The sequence below is a fragment of the Cygnus olor genome, chromosome 12, assembly GCF_009769625.2.
Source record: "Cygnus olor isolate bCygOlo1 chromosome 12, bCygOlo1.pri.v2, whole genome shotgun sequence".
Classification (NCBI taxonomy): Eukaryota; Metazoa; Chordata; class Aves; order Anseriformes; family Anatidae; genus Cygnus; species Cygnus olor.
The window spans coordinates 6915763-6932436 of NC_049180.1; the positions used below are offsets into that span (position 1 = coordinate 6915763).

The window sequence follows — 16674 nt, forward strand, 5'->3', positions numbered from 1 at the left end:
CTGCAGGTCTCTAGTTTGTTTAAAGATGGAACAATTGGAAGTGACATAAACATCATTGTTGTGAGCCTTCTTCTTTTGGAACAAGAGCCTGTAAGTTGTATCAGAATTTTGTGGTATGTACTTCATTTGATAAGGCCCACAGGGAACACTGGATGTTCCTCTGTTATGTACATGAACTTTCATTAGAAGTCTTTGTCATTCTTATGACATGAAGTGTGAGAAGAAGATTGAAATCACAAAAAGCTCAAAAATTGTTTTCTAGATTTCACTGCTTTTCCTTTTTTCTTTTGATACTAAAACCTTCATTTTCATATAAATGTTCTTTAGAAACTTTGAAATGCATCCAATAAGATAAAACTTAACAGTTTCCAACATTTTCCTGGAGAAGGCTGGAATGAGAAATCTACTTGTAGGTTTTGAAGTAGGCTCTCCAGTGGGATGATCAGAAGAGGGAAAGAGTCAAAAGTTCCAAACTGTAGACAGCATGTAACAGAAGGTGGGAATGGAGCTGATTCTTTTGGCAATGGTCCAGAAAGACAAGAAGAAAAATTCTTTCCTGATGAGAAGCAACTTTTGATGGGTTAATCTACTTGGATAATATTTTTCCTCCACAGAAATCTCCAAAAATTTTAATCACAAGGTTAAAAATATTTTGGTATTCAGTTTTATCAGGAATCAAATCCCTATTTATTGTATTCCAACTGCTGACTTTGAAAATATCTGTGTCTGGTGAATGCTTCAGTTTTAATTTATAATTCTAATAGATTCATTCATCAACTGAATTGGTCATCACAAATGGTAAATACAGGATTGCATAAGTTCACATAGGAAAAATGCAAACAAAAATAATTCCCTTTTCCCTAACCAACTCTTCTTCCTTCAAGCACCTTTCTCAAATACTGATGCAAGCACCTTCTTTCTGTGTCTGTGAAATACCTACAGGGTGGATTACTGATTAACCACCATGCAGACCAGTCACTGAACAGCTTTTGTCAATGGCAATCTGCTCTGGTTGGGAAGAATGGAAAACGTCATGACCATGCCATCTTGCTTACGGGTTTTGATATCTGCTCTTGGAAAAACGAGCCTTGTGATACTTTAGGTATGGTAAGAAAACACGTTCAGAGAAACTCGTGGATGTCAACAGCAGCATCTTGATTCACAGAGACTGAAATGTTTTCAAATAACAAAGGCCAATGTTGTATATAATGTTAAACTTCTTGAACAGGAAAGAGCTGTATTATTATTACATATATTTCTTTGAGTTACCTAGAAGAAAAGGAGTATTTCCAGTATTATTGCCCCAGAAAAAGTGGACAAATAAGCTATCTGAAAACATCCTTCCGGATTTTCACCTCTTCAAGGAATACTTGAGATTTTGAAAATAACTCTGAGCCACTTTGATTTATTTTATTATTTTATTTTATTTTATTTTATTTTATTATTTTATGTTATTTTATTATTTTATTTTATTTTATTATTTTATTATAAGAATAATCTTTACCAGTAAAGTGCATTTTGGAGAGTTGGGTTTGATTTGCATTAACTTCTTATACAGGAGTCCCTTTATTGTCAAATAAGTCTGCTTTAATTCTTACATGATAAAACTGATGAAGTAGATAGCCATCTTGCATCTTCATGTGACACAATAGGAGCGGCTTATTAGGAACAGTGTAGATGATATATGTACTTAGCATTCTGTAAAGAAACAACCTCTTCTACCATTTCCTTTCTTCAGGATTTGCACCTATCAGTGGAATGTGCAGCAAATACCGTAGTTGCACCATTAATGAAGATACAGGCCTTGGACTGGCTTTTACAATTGCTCATGAATCTGGACACAAGTAAGTTATTTTTCATGAGTCTTACCTACTCCTTCTATAAATAAATGTGTAAGTGAATGGAAACACACCATCAATTAATATAAATCAGCTACCCATGGATCACAGAGAGCAATTATTAGAATATAGACAGCATCAGCTGCCCATGGAGCGTGTATTGTATTTTTATTTTTTGATGCTTTACATATTCTGGATGATAACCAGAACAAAAAATAAAAGCTATTATTTAAGTCTACAAGCTTCCCACCCTGCTATTATGTTCTGGTAGACAAATTGCTTCTAGTATCAGTGCTGTAGCTCCAAAATCAGAAGGGACACAGAAACTCATAGTATGAAGAAGCAATCTCTCAGAGTCTTTTAAAGAGGTCCCCTCCAGTGTTTCGTAGAATCTGGGAGCCATTCATTCCATTCAATTTATTGTTCCTTCTTCTCTCACCTATTTAATGACTGTTTTGGTTAAGAACAACCTTTGTGGCAGTTTTAGCCTTTCTGTACATATATCCATTGGATTTCCATTTGATGTCTATGGTAATAAGAGTGTCATTTTCCTAAGAAGTGCTGTCCCTCAAGCAAAATCAGTAGTCTTGTGTGGAGCTTCAGCTATTCTCTGAATTGTTGAATTAAGATCTAAAGAAGACAATTAGTTTTTACTGTCCTATTTTCTCCAGATACATTTTAAGTCCTTTTCACAACTTTTTACATGTTTTTGACTTTCAGTTCTAACATAGCTCAAGTTGGATTCTAATTAACCACTGGTAGTATGGAAGTATAGCTTCTCAGTGTGGGACAAACCTGAAATCAAGGCTTAGAGAAAACATGGACATAGGATCATTATTCTGTACAGCAACATTTCTGCACATAATACCCTTCAAAAGTAGTGCTCCTATATTCTGCTGTTTGCTCAAGGCATGAATCCTTCCGATTCTGCATGACTGAATCAGGACTATTTAGTTTTCATTGTACAGATATGCTCTACAGTATATACTATGACCTAATGTCTACATGAGTGACCCTTTCACAGGTCTGAAGGGAAACAAGGAATTAAAGAATAATCCAGCTACTTGTGAAGCCCATGGGAACTGAGACAATGCTTTCAGTGGGACCAAATATGTAAAATGTATATGGCTTCATCCTCCTGGCACACTAATGCAGTTTCACTGAGCTCAGTAGATTTTTAATGCCCTTCGATCAGTATTAGGGAGAGAATCAGGCCCATAGCTTATTTTTCAAGAATTATCTCCTTTAGTAGTTTAATCTCCTTTTTGTTTCATTTACTCTTATTCACTTTTAGAGATTATACTTGGAACCTCTTAAATGCTTTTTTTGGTTGGTTGTTTTTTTCTCTTTTTTCACCACTGCCGTTGATTCCTATATTATGTGCCCTTTTGGTATATTTCCATACTCCTGTCTAATGAAATGCATCTTATCTGCTAGAAAACAACTGCCTCAGATACAAACTCTTATCATCTGTTCATATTCATGTCCTTGAGACTACCTAATATGAAGTGTAAAATGATAGAACTTGGTCTCTGTGATACAGAGATTTGTGGAAGAAAAATGTCCTCAGAATTATTGTCTGGCAATCCTAACAATCAGCATGCAGCATGTGGCTTTGGAAACGGTACACGATTCATCATGTAAAGGTGTAAGGTAGTTCAGTGCAATTTTGAAAATTTAGGATCTCATCTATTGATCATCAGTGTTTATATAACAGGTTAAGAAGTGCTTTCAAACTGTGCTCTGGTCCTGGAGAAAAAATGGTGCCCTGTGGCAATTATTGAAGGTTCAGACCATGGTTCTTATCTGACAGGATGATGCATACAGGACATTTCCTGGAGTTTTCTCATTCTGCTCATTAAATGTCCGTTGTGTGTCTTTGAGAGTCAGGCATCATTTCAGACAGTTCTCTCCTGACTGTACCAACTCAGAATTTTTAGGAGAAACTTCAGTTCAAATGTAGGATTGGTACTGCTATCCACTTCAGTAAAATAAATGGAGTGATTTGACTGTTTTGCACTGATCTCATATTAATATGGATCCAGTGAAACACAAAGTCTTGCTGTATGAAAAACTGTGGCCACCCTATAGGTGCTGAGGTCCACTGTGAATATATTAACCTAAGTATTTCATATTAAGAGGGTATTGTATAGTGTATAGATCACACTGTCTGTCATCCACTGAGTCACGTAAATTGTTATACACTTTTTATGGTTTTATATAAGTAGTTTGTGTTTTTACATGAAAGCTTAATGTTTCCTTTGGGAGTTCAGAGCCCATTGTGTGAGTGGGTCTTAAAACTGTGGATTCTTTGACGGTAAGGCATGTGAACAAACTTAGCATTTTAAAAAGGATTATAACATATTAGCTCAGTTGGGACTTTTTTGTCCATTTATAGAGTGAGACATATATTTTAGCAAGTTTGGATCCTCAGCTGGTGGCAACACATGCAGTAACTCTGATGAGCCTGCAATGATTTATAATAGTAGAGGATAAAGCCCAGTAAATTAGATATTCCCTGCATGTGCACACATTGCATTCATAAAGTCGCCAATGTACTACAATGTTGAAGTAACAGATTTTGAAATTTCTATTCAAAACACATTGAAATCCACAGATGTCCTGTACAGTGAGTAAATATAAAGCAGTGAAACAAAGTCTGAAAATTAAATTTATTATAACCATAAGCTCCACATCATTTATCATTTTCAATGTGGCTTTTATTATTGCTTATTATACTTCATGTTATTGTAACACCTCTCCTAGTGAAAGCAGGGCCTCATGATACTGCAGATTGAGCAGAGAACCCAGTAAGAGGCAATATTCCCACTAAAGAGTCTAGACAAAGTAAATGACAGGACAGCAAAGGCAGGGAAAAGAAAGTGATTTGACTGAGAGGAGTTAGTGCCCAAAATTAGAAAAAGTGTAAGATTTTTATATTCATAACATGTATTCTATTTATTCAGTCCCACCTCTTTTGCTCCAGATTGAATGCAGCTATGTAGTTCCTCCTCAGATTAGGAGGAGAGTTACATTTTATTCTTCCAGCTGTGTAACTGCTATTTCACTGGGTTCTGATCTCCGCAATATTTATGTTAGCACGTGTTGTCAATAGGCAAAGAAAGGCTCAAGAACATTGCATATTTTAAGCTGGTAGATTCATAGGCAAGTTACAGCTGTGACTGAAAATAGTAAGAATCACTACTTCCATCCATATCAATAGGATTCTCTTTGTACATGTACTAATTGTGCATTTCCCTTATTTCAAGGATTAATAACAATTAGTAAGATCTTGTTTGAGTAAAATGGCAGAAGTGGTGCTATTATCATTCACTTTTTTTTTTTTTTTTTTTTTTTTTTTTTTTTTTTTTTTTTTGGTGCATGGATATAAATGAGAGAGATAGGAGGGCACATGGAGGAAAAATCAATCTGGGGTAATTTCTCTGCTGCAATTATCCACACAACTCATTAGTCACTTTTTTTTGTTTGTTTGTTTAGCCTTTTTTTTTCCCTATACGGTACTTAGCATTTTGGAGACGTGAAAATAGGGCACCTAGAGTATAAATCTGATTTTGGCATTGATTGGCCCCATTTGACTAAGGCTGCAAAAACATATAAGTATAGTTGTGACTTGAACTTTTCATAATATTTCTCTTTCACCATGATTTTGCAAGAAATTCATCATCTGTTTATCTGCAGAGCAGGCTTATTATAGACGGTATAATATTCCCCCCCCCTCCTTCCCCTCCCCCCCTCCCTCCCCCCCCATTGCCCCTAGGAGTTCCTTCCAAGACACAGTAGACTCCAAGTAAAATCAGTTCTTGGCTTGTTATGGTATGTCCAACAAGGTGGACATATAAAGCTATAAAGCAGATGTTAGATAGAATTTTTCACTGGCAATTCATGATACAACAAACAGGCACAATTTCATGAAAAAAAGACCAATGGTTAAACTGTAAAACTTCTGAAACCGTCTGTAACTCTGGTAATTAGATGCCAATGTCTTGTCATCAGCTCACATTGCAGAGCTCCTGTCCATCACCAATATGGGTCTTTCTTGAAAAATGACTATTTTTTTCTAATCATACAAGTGCATGATGACAGTAAAGTCTGAATGCTATTAACTGGAGCTTGTTTCATCCTAATAGTCATTTGAATGGTGGTTTGTGCATATGTGTTCATCCTTTTGTGGAATTCAAACACAGAGGTGTTGACTGTAATGTGTTTGTTCTGCCACAAATTGTGTCTTGCTTCTGATTAATGTAAATTTTCACTCTCATGTATGATTCTTTTTCAGCTTTGGTATGATTCATGATGGGGAAGGAAATCCTTGTAGAAAAGCTGAGGGAAATATTATGTCTCCTACACTTACGGGAAACAATGGTGTGTTTTCTTGGTCTGTATGCAGCAGGCAGTATCTCAACAAATTTCTCAGGTAGGTCAGATGTTAATCTGGACCGGTGTCAGGGAATGTATCTTAGTAACTGGCCTTGAACTCTTGAACAGACATAAAAATTACGTAGGTGTGAAATTTACCTCTTTTAAAATGTGCTGAAACCAGTGCACTATTTGAGCCTGCACACTTGCACACTATACTGCACACTATACATCTGAGGTGTATAGGTGGTATGGTATAGAATCAGAGAGCCATAGAATCATAAAACAGCTTGGGTTGGAAGGGACTTTAAAGACCATTTGGTTCCAACCCCCTGACATGGGCAGAGATGCTGCCCACTAGATCATGTTGCCCAGGGCCTCATCCAACCTGGTCTTGAACACCTCCAGGTATGGGGCATCCACAACTTCTCTGTGCAGTATAAGTGTCTTTTTCCTGCCTCATTTCAAAACAACAAATTTCACTCTCCATGAATATCCTATAATAATGGCTGGCATGTTCTTTCCCAAGCATTCCTGTCAGGTTTATTAGAGAATTAGCAGGAAGTGAACACAAAAGAGGGCCAACACAGTAGTGCCAAAGTCATTAGAAAATGTAAATTAACATTTGTTGCCTTTCTCCCTAGAGTTTCTCTCTTGATCTAGCTCATGACATGAGTAAGGACATTTTAAGTTTTTCATACACTGCTTCTGGGGAAAAAAATGTTAAAAAGAGAAAGATGCCAGCTGTTTCTCCAGAGTGTTGGTACTACTCAGTGATGCTTTTAAAGGAACTGTATTTTTGTCTATGCTTAATGTCATCAGAATTGCAGTCCTTTCTTGCCAAATTTTCCTTTTATTTGTTGTACATGGGTAGACTATGCATCATTATGTAAAAATGTGTAAGTGGTACTAAGACCCAGATCCAGTAAGGGCATTGTAGATGTTAATTCTCTGAAGTAAGAATCGAATTCCTACATATTTCAGTTTCTTGGTTTCAAATTATTCAGTACTTGGTTTCAAATTATTATCTTAGAGCAAAGGATAGGAAAGATGACAGTTTTGGTGACTTTGTCTGCTCCAATGATGCAGCATATTCAGATTACACAAGCAAATTGCAAACTAAAAAAGTCTCATAAGCCCTCCAGCATGCAGTATGGTCCAACAGACTTACACTTGGAAGATATATCTAGCGTAGGGTTACCTTCCATATACATGGCTTCTCAAGCATACATAAAGGAAAAAAAGCAGACCATAGTGTACCTTTGGTCTTAAGCTAGACCCAGCCAACCCAAAGCACACAAGCTGCAGTAGGCTTCTGTTTGTTGATCCACATGAAGTGAATGCTGAAATGAGACAGTGTCCATGTTGACTCTTGATTCCTGATTTTGGGAATCTATTTAAGGGAAAGAAGCAGACTAGATTACCTTGATCTTGTTACATGCAAATAAAGGGAGCAAAATACTTTGGTATCATTTTTTTCCTGTCACAACAGTCCCAAAGCCTGGAAATTCCTGCTTCCTTAAAAGTTTGCAGGTCAGGCTACCAACAAGATGTCAAGATCTTTTGGCTCCTGCAAGCATATATTCTTATTTCAGTACATGACTATAAAGCTAATTAAAAGTACTGTATACCATACTATATGTTTTTGCTGTTCTGTAGCAAATTAAAATGTTGTGATTTAAAGACCTTAGTCATAATTACTATACATTTTCATTATAGTACAGCTCAAGCTGCCTGTCTGATTGATGAACCGAAGCAAACAGGACAGTATAAATACCCTGACAAACTGCCCGGGCAGATCTACGATGCAGATACCCAGTGCAAATGGCAATTTGGAATGAAAGCGAAAGTGTGCAACCTCAGCTTTGTAAAGGTACCTATTGATATCCTTGTGGAAAGTTAAAATTATATTAGGGAACTGCAGCATTCTATAAATAGAAGTAACACTGTTCTCCAGAGCCTGGGGCTATTTCTCTACCTTATCTTGCTTGGCAATTTGCTTTGAAGGCACTGGCCTCCTTTGAGGAATATCACCATTCCTGAGGTGTTCCAGAAGGAAATTTGTTTTTTCCAAGAGTCAGAAGGTGTGCAGTTGGATACATTAGACCCCTGAGCCCTTGCCTACTATGCTTAGTGACACTAGCAGGCAGCAGAGCTTTGATCAAAACTTTCATGAGGGGTGAGGGTGGTAAAAGGACTAAGCTTCTTGTGTTTTGTTTTACTCCTATGCATTGATGTGGAAGTCTGGAAAAGATCTACAGAGTCATTTAAGAACAATGAAAATGGAACTTCTGACTCTGTGATGAAGGATTAATTTAGATTAACCCATTATTATAGTGACTATTACAGTCCTTGCTGGCCTCCTCAGAGAAGACATTTTATTAAATAATCCAGAGTGGTCATTCTGAAAAGTGTTGTCATTTCTTTTACTCCCATTATTATCCTGGAGAATTTTGATTTATTTTATATTCACCATATTTATCAGTTGATGCAAGCAGTGTTTCTTCAACAGCTAATAAACAAAGAGATGAGAGTGAACAGCATCGTGAAGAGACTGTTTTCCAGCCACCTCCCATGTTTTAGAAAATCTATTCAGCTTTATTGTCCCTGAAGACTTGTTTTAATTTTAGCCTTTAACATTTTAACACAATTTTTGTTTTAGTATAGTCTCACACTCAAAATAGTAGAAAAATATGTATATAGTGAAATGGTGCATAAACAAGAAGGCAATATACAGCATATGGCTGTACTATGAATCTTAAACTCTGGATATATAAATGTAGAAAATTTTGTCTATATGGCTTGTATGGTAGCAAAGGCATATATCATTTGTTACTTTTTCTAAACACCAGGACATAATGGGAATTATGAGTTCTATGATAAGTATTTTTTTTTTTTCTCTTTTCAGGATATATGCAAATCTCTCTGGTGTCACAAAGTAGGTCACAGATGTGAGACAAAGTTCATGCCAGCAGCAGAAGGAACAGCTTGTGGTATAAGTATGGTAAGTTATTTTAAATAGGATGTCACTCTACCTTAGTTTTAGACTGTATTGGGTCAAATACTAGCTCCTCTCAAGACCAGTTTTATCCAGACCACCCCAGGTTTTGTATCAAGGACTTGCTTATTGCTCTGTAAAAGACTGCATTGCAATACGTAGTCAGGACTTGTCCTCACAGTGGTGCCTATTTGATTGTAGGTAGTGATGCCTGTCCCATCAAGCTATGGAATAAGATACATCTAGCAAATCTAAATCAGTAAAAAAATCCATTGATTATAACAGGAATTAGATCAAGACTTCAAATTCCACTTTGATATAAACATTTCTTAAGCCATAATACTTGCTGTAGAAACTAAGGCCATCATGCATATTATCATCAATGATCATTACTAGAAGAACATGGCTATTTGCTATAGTTGCACTCTCTATTTTACACTCATCTATAATTACATATTATATTTTATTTTTCTGTAATTTTTGTTTCAACAGAATATTGTTTTGATTTCCAAGTTACTGACAAATATTCTATTTTGCTTTTTCTCTTTGTATACGATTTCATAAGTGAATGATAAAAGGAGAGAAATTTTAGCAGAATTTTAGCAGGCTATTTTTAAATTACATGGGAGATTTTGAGGTTCTGACAAACCAAGACCATCAAATAACATGTTTTTTTGGGGAAGATAACCCAAAAAGATACTCTCCAAAAGAACAGTTTTGAAAATTTGTGCTTCAGAGATTGTGAGTCAGAGCTTGGACAGATTTAAGGGCACCGCTTATCTATACCATCATTTTGAACAATCTCCTACTTCAGAGTCCTTGTCGTACTGTGAGCTATATCATTGAGTTCAATGGGTGACCTTAGATTTCCTAGGGTAAAGCGCTAGGGCTTTTAAATGTCCATTTTTTTTCTTTTCTTTTGCACCTACTAGGTACCACTAACTCTGATGGGATATTTTTTGGCATTCTTTTGGCAGTGGTGTCGAAGAGGACAGTGTGTCAAATATGGTGATCATGGACCCAAGCCTGTAAATGGTGAATGGTCTGCCTGGTCCGAGTGGTCACAGTGCACTCGGACTTGTGGAGGTGGGGTCACATATCAAGAAAGACACTGCAACAGTCCAAAGTAAGACATAGATATGAAAAAGGTATTATTTTTATGCTGTTTATGTTATTAAAACAAAACAAAACAGATAGGGTCCATTTCTGTAGGGAAATGATACATGTGAAATGCTTCTTAGACCATTCTTTCATGTCCATTATGACCAGTCAGTATCTAAAGGACAGAAATATGTTCTGTCCACTAGAAGAAAGTAGTGGCTGTCTGACGAATGCTAGAACACTGCAACATCTATACACTCTGACTTTTTGAATTTATTTTGTAACACTGCAGTTTATCAAACACCTGCTGCAGTAAAGAAATGCCACACAGGCATATTCACACCTAATAATTTAACTGTAATTTAAAAGACTTCTGATGAGATCATACTGTCCAGAATAATAACCCAAAGACATTTAAAGTCAGTATTAAAATGGTTCTAGATTGATGACTTTGTATGTCTGTCATATTCTTTGTATTCTTTTATATTTCACAAGTCAGAATAAAGTTGCTGAACCATAGTATTCTATGCTAAGTCATAAGACATTTCTGGCATGTTCCTCTAGTGAATGTCTTATCACTGTACATACTACTATTCCTTCCAATACTATTTCATAGTAGAAGTAAAGTGTTATCAGATTAGAATCTTTTCTAAGTACTCAGTTCACTACAATTTACTAGAAAAAAAATGATTTCACTGTTTTATTTCATACAAAACTTTAACAGGCATATACACATGTATTCTTCATTGCACACAATAAAAACAGCATTTAAACTGCAGTAATAAAGAATAGAGAAAATATGACACAGTTTATATGAGGCTGTAAAGAAGCCTCACACCTATTACATAGTGCTCCAGTAGTAATATCCATGCTTCATATACTATGTTATGGGAAAACTCAAGTTAGTTAAAATAGTCTTTATTATCCTCCATCAGTCAATGTTTGCAGATCCATAGCAGGGCATTCTCAACCTTTTCTGTTGTTTCTCTGTGTTTTTTGATGAACAAAATTACTTGGATAGCTTCATTTTTTAAAGTAGTTAGCACGAAAATAGAGGTTCTCAATTACGTGTCATATATATATATTTTGGTTTTCTTATGTTGGTCCCTGTTTTTCCTGCTAAATTTGCATGTATGCACCTTGTTCTTTGCATTGATTTGTAAACCTTCTCTTGCTCTCCCTGCAAGACAGAAGAATGCCCATTAGTTGGAATGTTTCAGTTTGGCTTACTATAATAAGTAATGATGATTTCAACTTATGTTAACACAAAAGCTCTTTAACTTGCAATGTGTCTGTTACTGCAGCATGTATTTAAAACTTGTACCCAGAGTGATCTATCTGTTCTAATTTCAGTAAGACTTGATGTAAGACTTGATATAACCATGTAAGACTTGATACCAGAACTGGATTGTGTCTCTAAAAAAATTAAATTTTATTACATTAGTGATAATCCAGTTAGAGCAAGAAGAATATACTATAAATCTCTCTCAGAGTTAGAGTGATGAAATTACAGACCATAAACAAGCCATCTACATAAATATATACAACAGTGTATGGATATCCAGGTAACTGTATTTCACATCACAGCACTTTTATATAAAAGTGGAATCCTATCCATTTTCAATGTTAAACCACATAGAAAGATTTATAACCTACTGACTGTTCATTGTTCACTTCTAAAGCTACACATAAACAAAGAATAATGATTCCTTTCTTTCTGAACTTCTGAAATACATTTCAGATGTTTAGATATCTCAATATATATATGCATATTATTTCATATGTAAGATATTTATTTCAGTTTTCCTAATCCAGGTTTGTGTAGGAGCTAATGTTTTTGTTCCTAAGCCTGACAGATGATTTTGGATAGCAAAATTCTGAGAACAACAATAAATAATATGTGTAGGAGATTATGACAGGGGCTGTGGATCTCTGAAGAACTGACTGGACCTTCTTACAGGAGAGTTGGGGGAGATTTCTAGGTTTCCCATGATTTTAATGGTGACACACCTGGTGAGAAATACACCTTCAGACTGCTGCTTATGAAATACTTATTATCTGTGTTAGCATGTGAAATTCCCCTCTTGAAAATGATATGCAAACAATTCAATTCCCTTTCTCATGATACTAATAAGATGGACATTGTGATCACACCCAAACAGCTCTGGATACGGCTCCTGAATTACCACCTCAGTTATGTATGAATTCATAATAACAGACACCTATGGAGGTCATCTGTAAAACACAGGGCTATGAAGATTTGCTAAAATCATTATGTTTCTATAAATTGTCCCAGTGTAATTTCATGGATCTGGTTTTCATAAATCACAACATTTTACAATTGGGGTACTTTTCCAAGATAGAAATAGATTACATAATTTAATAGTTTAGCTGGGAAAGAACCTGAAGAGTGCCCGAGAGATTTAAATTAATACCTGAGTTGTATCTGTGGGACTGCATCCTACCCACTTCACAATAGTGCATTGTTCAGTAGAAGCAGAAGTAGAATGGGGTTTTAGCATGTATATAAATAAAAGACTAAATCAATAAAATGGCTTCAACATGTCTTTTTCAATCTTTTCTGTACAATAGCTGTAAGAGTGAGTACAGACAATGCAGATGTAAGCCAGTGTAAAATAATGATGCCATTGAAAGCATTAATAAAAAGGAAGATTGTGAAAGGCATTATAGATCTTTTGAATTCATGCAGAAAACAATTGTCTAGCTTTGTGATATTGTCATAATATGGTCATAATATGAACAGAAATGTCCTCACTTCAATTTAAATGATTACAAAACATGAAAAAATAGGAGTCCAGAAATCTCAGTCTCAATTCCCTTCATAATGCATGAAATATTTTCCCTATTTTCCTTAATTTTTTTTTTTTTTCAGGATTTTACACTCTCTGTGTTACATTCCAGTGAATAGCCACTTTAGTTTCTTTCATTGATCTTTAAGTACATTCTATTAAGGGTACTGTAGAATTTATTTAAACTACACTTGTAGCATTTTAATATTTGAGTCTTTTATGAAGTTGGCAGCTTTGTACTTATACTCCTTTTACAATTAATTCTTTGGAGACTGTGCTGGCCTTTCTCAACTGTTTTCTTCCTTCTCCAATTGTCATCAGTAACGCCTCAGTTATAACAGCATTTATTCCATTTATTAATGCAGGGATCTTTACCAGTATGTGCCAAAGTTGGGAAGGTACACCTATGAAAGTTTATGCTGTATCTGCATTAGGAGCACTATACTGCTATAAAAATATTGGAATACCCTTTTTTGACTGTGAGCATGGTTATACTCAAAGAGCTGTTAACCTGAAGCCAAAAGCTGTTGGTATAAACATCACAATAAAAGCTTGACTTTATCAGTGTCAATATTAGTCCTTTTTTCTGAAATTTGGTTTTGTAGTCCTACATCTAGTTTCCTGTGAGTTACTCAACTGACATCTGGTTGGTAAAAAATGAAGGTGGAGATGTTTCCATCAATTCTCTGGCCAATGGCTTCAGTAATGGGAATGTACTGTAATATTAAAATGCTGGAACAGAGTTGAGAAACAGAATACCTCTTTCAGTGCTCCCTTAGTTTGGTGGAATTTTATACCATCCTTAAATACAAGCCTGTGGCTAGAAATCACGATCTAACCATAAATAATTCTATTATATTGCTTATTTGGTGGCATTTACTTGGAAGGAGGTTGCTTCTTTTCCTTCCACTAAAGCAGATTTGTTCACTGGGGCTGAAGGAGTTCAAAAATCATATATGTGCTGAAGCTGTAAAGAAAGTCTGTAGAGAATTGAGTAAGGACCCAACACTTGGCTGCCTAAACTCCAGGCTCCCCCCAGCTGCACAAATACTGACTTCACTGATAATTCACATCTTCCCTGCTCTTCAAAGACTGAATTGCCACCAGCTAGCATGGAAAAGCTGTCTCTTTTTAAGACCTTTGCTGCTGTACCCAGTGTCAGTGTAGTTAGTAGATGACCTCAAGAAAGGTCAGTGGAAGTGTTTTTTTCCACAACACATTTCTCTGGTGCTTTAACCCAGTTTTAAATGGCGTAGCAGAAGGTTTACACCTGTTCCTTGGAGAAACTGTTTTGTAGCCCAGAATTCTGGAAAAGCCAGGTATTGTGTACATTCAAAGCTGATTTAAAACATGAGAACCAAGTTCCACCTTAGTTAGTGGGTTAGATGTGTGGGAGTTAAAATTTACAATACGGAATAGTACAATGAAATAAAATGTATGTGGATTTTCTCACCCATGTTGCACCAAGCTGTCTCCATTTTACTCCCCAGACAGATGCATGTTAAAAGTTGCATGAGATACTTGACACGGGGTATAGTTACAGCATACTGTTTGAGGCTTTAAACAAACGAATCTGATCACACTTGTTGCAACTGTATCTTTTATATTAGCTATATAGATGACTATAAATAATATTTAAATTTAACAGTATTTTACATTTAAATGTATCTTAAATAATGATTATTATTAAATAAGTAATAACTAAAATAATATTTTTATTACCTGATATATTTTATTTTCATTTTTGTCTGTAATATGTGTGTAACATCGTCATGCCATCCACTGAAAGATCTTGTCTCCCAAGCATGTATGTCCCCCAATTTTTAAAAATCATAATATAAATGTATGTGGGTGCAAAATTCTCACTTTTGTGTTTTTTTTTTTTTTTCCACTTGATGCAAGAAATAGTATAACATCACAAACAGTTCTTAGAGTTCGGGGTTTTGAAGACTTGGCTCAGTACTTGCAGATGTATATCTGAGTGTTGTGGAACTGCAAAAATAACATCAGTGGATTCTTAGGAGATCCATAAGGAATAAGGAAGTGAGTGAATACATATCTCATCAGTTTGCAGGGTCTCTCAGTCACTTTAAAAAGAGCAATTCTTGCATTTTAAATCAGCTTACAGTCACGGACATAGACCAAATAGTTATATATATATATATATATAATTCTGATAACATGAGTTATGCAAAGCAAAGTAACAGAATATGTTCTTTTCATTCTCTCCAAAATTAAGGGAAATACCCAAGTAAGGTTTGCTGAAACAAATGTGACATATTTAAAGTTATCCATGAACGTCAATGGTTTCCTATAGCAGGGCAACTATGTGTAGTCCCACCTCCTTTGCTTAAAAGCACACTTTTTCAAAATGATTTATAAAGTAAATGAACAACCGAATGTCATTATTCATTTTGTTTATGATTGATCAGTGCTATGTTATCCTTTATTAACTCTTATTGTGATGGGTAATTCTTTGCACATGTTCATTGCTGGGTTACAACGGAGTAAAAATAGCTATATTAACAAGATTGAAACCAGCCAATACAAAATAGCTATAAATTTTAATTAGTGAACACATGATTCACCTCTAGATGTTTGCATCTTTGCTGAGTTTGCAATGATCGAAGTAGATAATTCATGGCAACTGCTTGCTGGGTTTTAGCAACTATGAAAATTAATGGTTTGTATAAGAAATACTGATCTCCTGAGATAATACATCCTCTCATTTTCTCTGTTAATGTGCATCATGTAACATGCCAATCACATAAAAAGTAAGTGCTGCAAATGAATTTTTATTATTTTTTTTATTTATTTTTTTTTAGGCCACAGTATGGTGGCAAATTCTGCCAAGGTTCCAGTCGTATTTATCAACTTTGTAATACTCAACCATGTCCAGCAAATAGTTTGGACTTCCGTGCTCAGCAGTGTGCAGAATATAACAGCAAACCTTTCCGGGGATGGTACTACAAATGGAAGCCATACACTAAAGTGGAAGGTAATTATGCCACAGCTCTGATGGACAAAGGCCATTTCAGGAGGCAAGCTACCAGCTGAAAGTCATCCATATTCTTTAGGCAAATAACACCGTGATGTAAGCATATAGAAATTGAGTTGTCTTATTTGAGATATGTTTGCTTTCCAGCATAGTTGAATCCAGCTCTTATGTGATACCACCTGTATGAACATGCAGAGTTCATTTTGGTTGTGAATTTAAACCTTTGTCCTTAGCATGACTCCCCAGCTGTTGCTAGCCCTTTCTTTTATATTACATATGTTTTAGTATAAAAACAAAACAATAGAAAGCAAAAAAAATTCCATGGATTTTTCAGCATGGGAAATGTGAGCTTCTACAATAACGCTACCAGAATCTTCCTTCCTTTGGAATGTTCTCAGATTTCAAAATGTAACAATAAATCAACCTTCTGACTTTTCTACTGGTACAGTCCCTTAAGAATTAGAAAAACAAATAATGTACAGGAATACATCTTTTAAAGTTAATCTTTATAAAATTCAGGTCTCAATAACTCTCTCTTGTCTTTTGTAGATT

At 35.4% G+C, this 16674-nt stretch overlaps 1 protein-coding gene across 6 annotated transcripts in view; it reads left to right on the plus strand.

Moving 5' to 3' along the window:
* ADAMTS18 (ADAM metallopeptidase with thrombospondin type 1 motif 18) overlaps positions 1 to 16674 on the plus strand; it is a 188900-nt gene that overhangs the window by 142091 nt on the left and 30135 nt on the right. For 4 of the 6 annotated variants that reach the window (XM_040571013.1, XM_040571014.1, XM_040571011.1 and 1 more), the window contains 8 exons: positions 7 to 90; positions 943 to 1102; positions 1739 to 1844; positions 6136 to 6273; positions 7935 to 8088; positions 9124 to 9219; positions 10146 to 10339; positions 15950 to 16122. In XM_040571013.1, the coding sequence (XP_040426947.1) occupies positions 7 to 90; positions 943 to 1102; positions 1739 to 1844; positions 6136 to 6273; positions 7935 to 8088; positions 9124 to 9219; positions 10146 to 10339; positions 15950 to 16122 (1105 nt within the window). The remainder of the gene's footprint in view (positions 1 to 6; positions 91 to 942; positions 1103 to 1738; positions 1845 to 6135; positions 6274 to 7934; positions 8089 to 9123; positions 9220 to 10145; positions 10340 to 15949; positions 16123 to 16674) is intronic. The other 2 variants (XR_005823583.1, XM_040571012.1) reach the window with 1 other exon arrangement.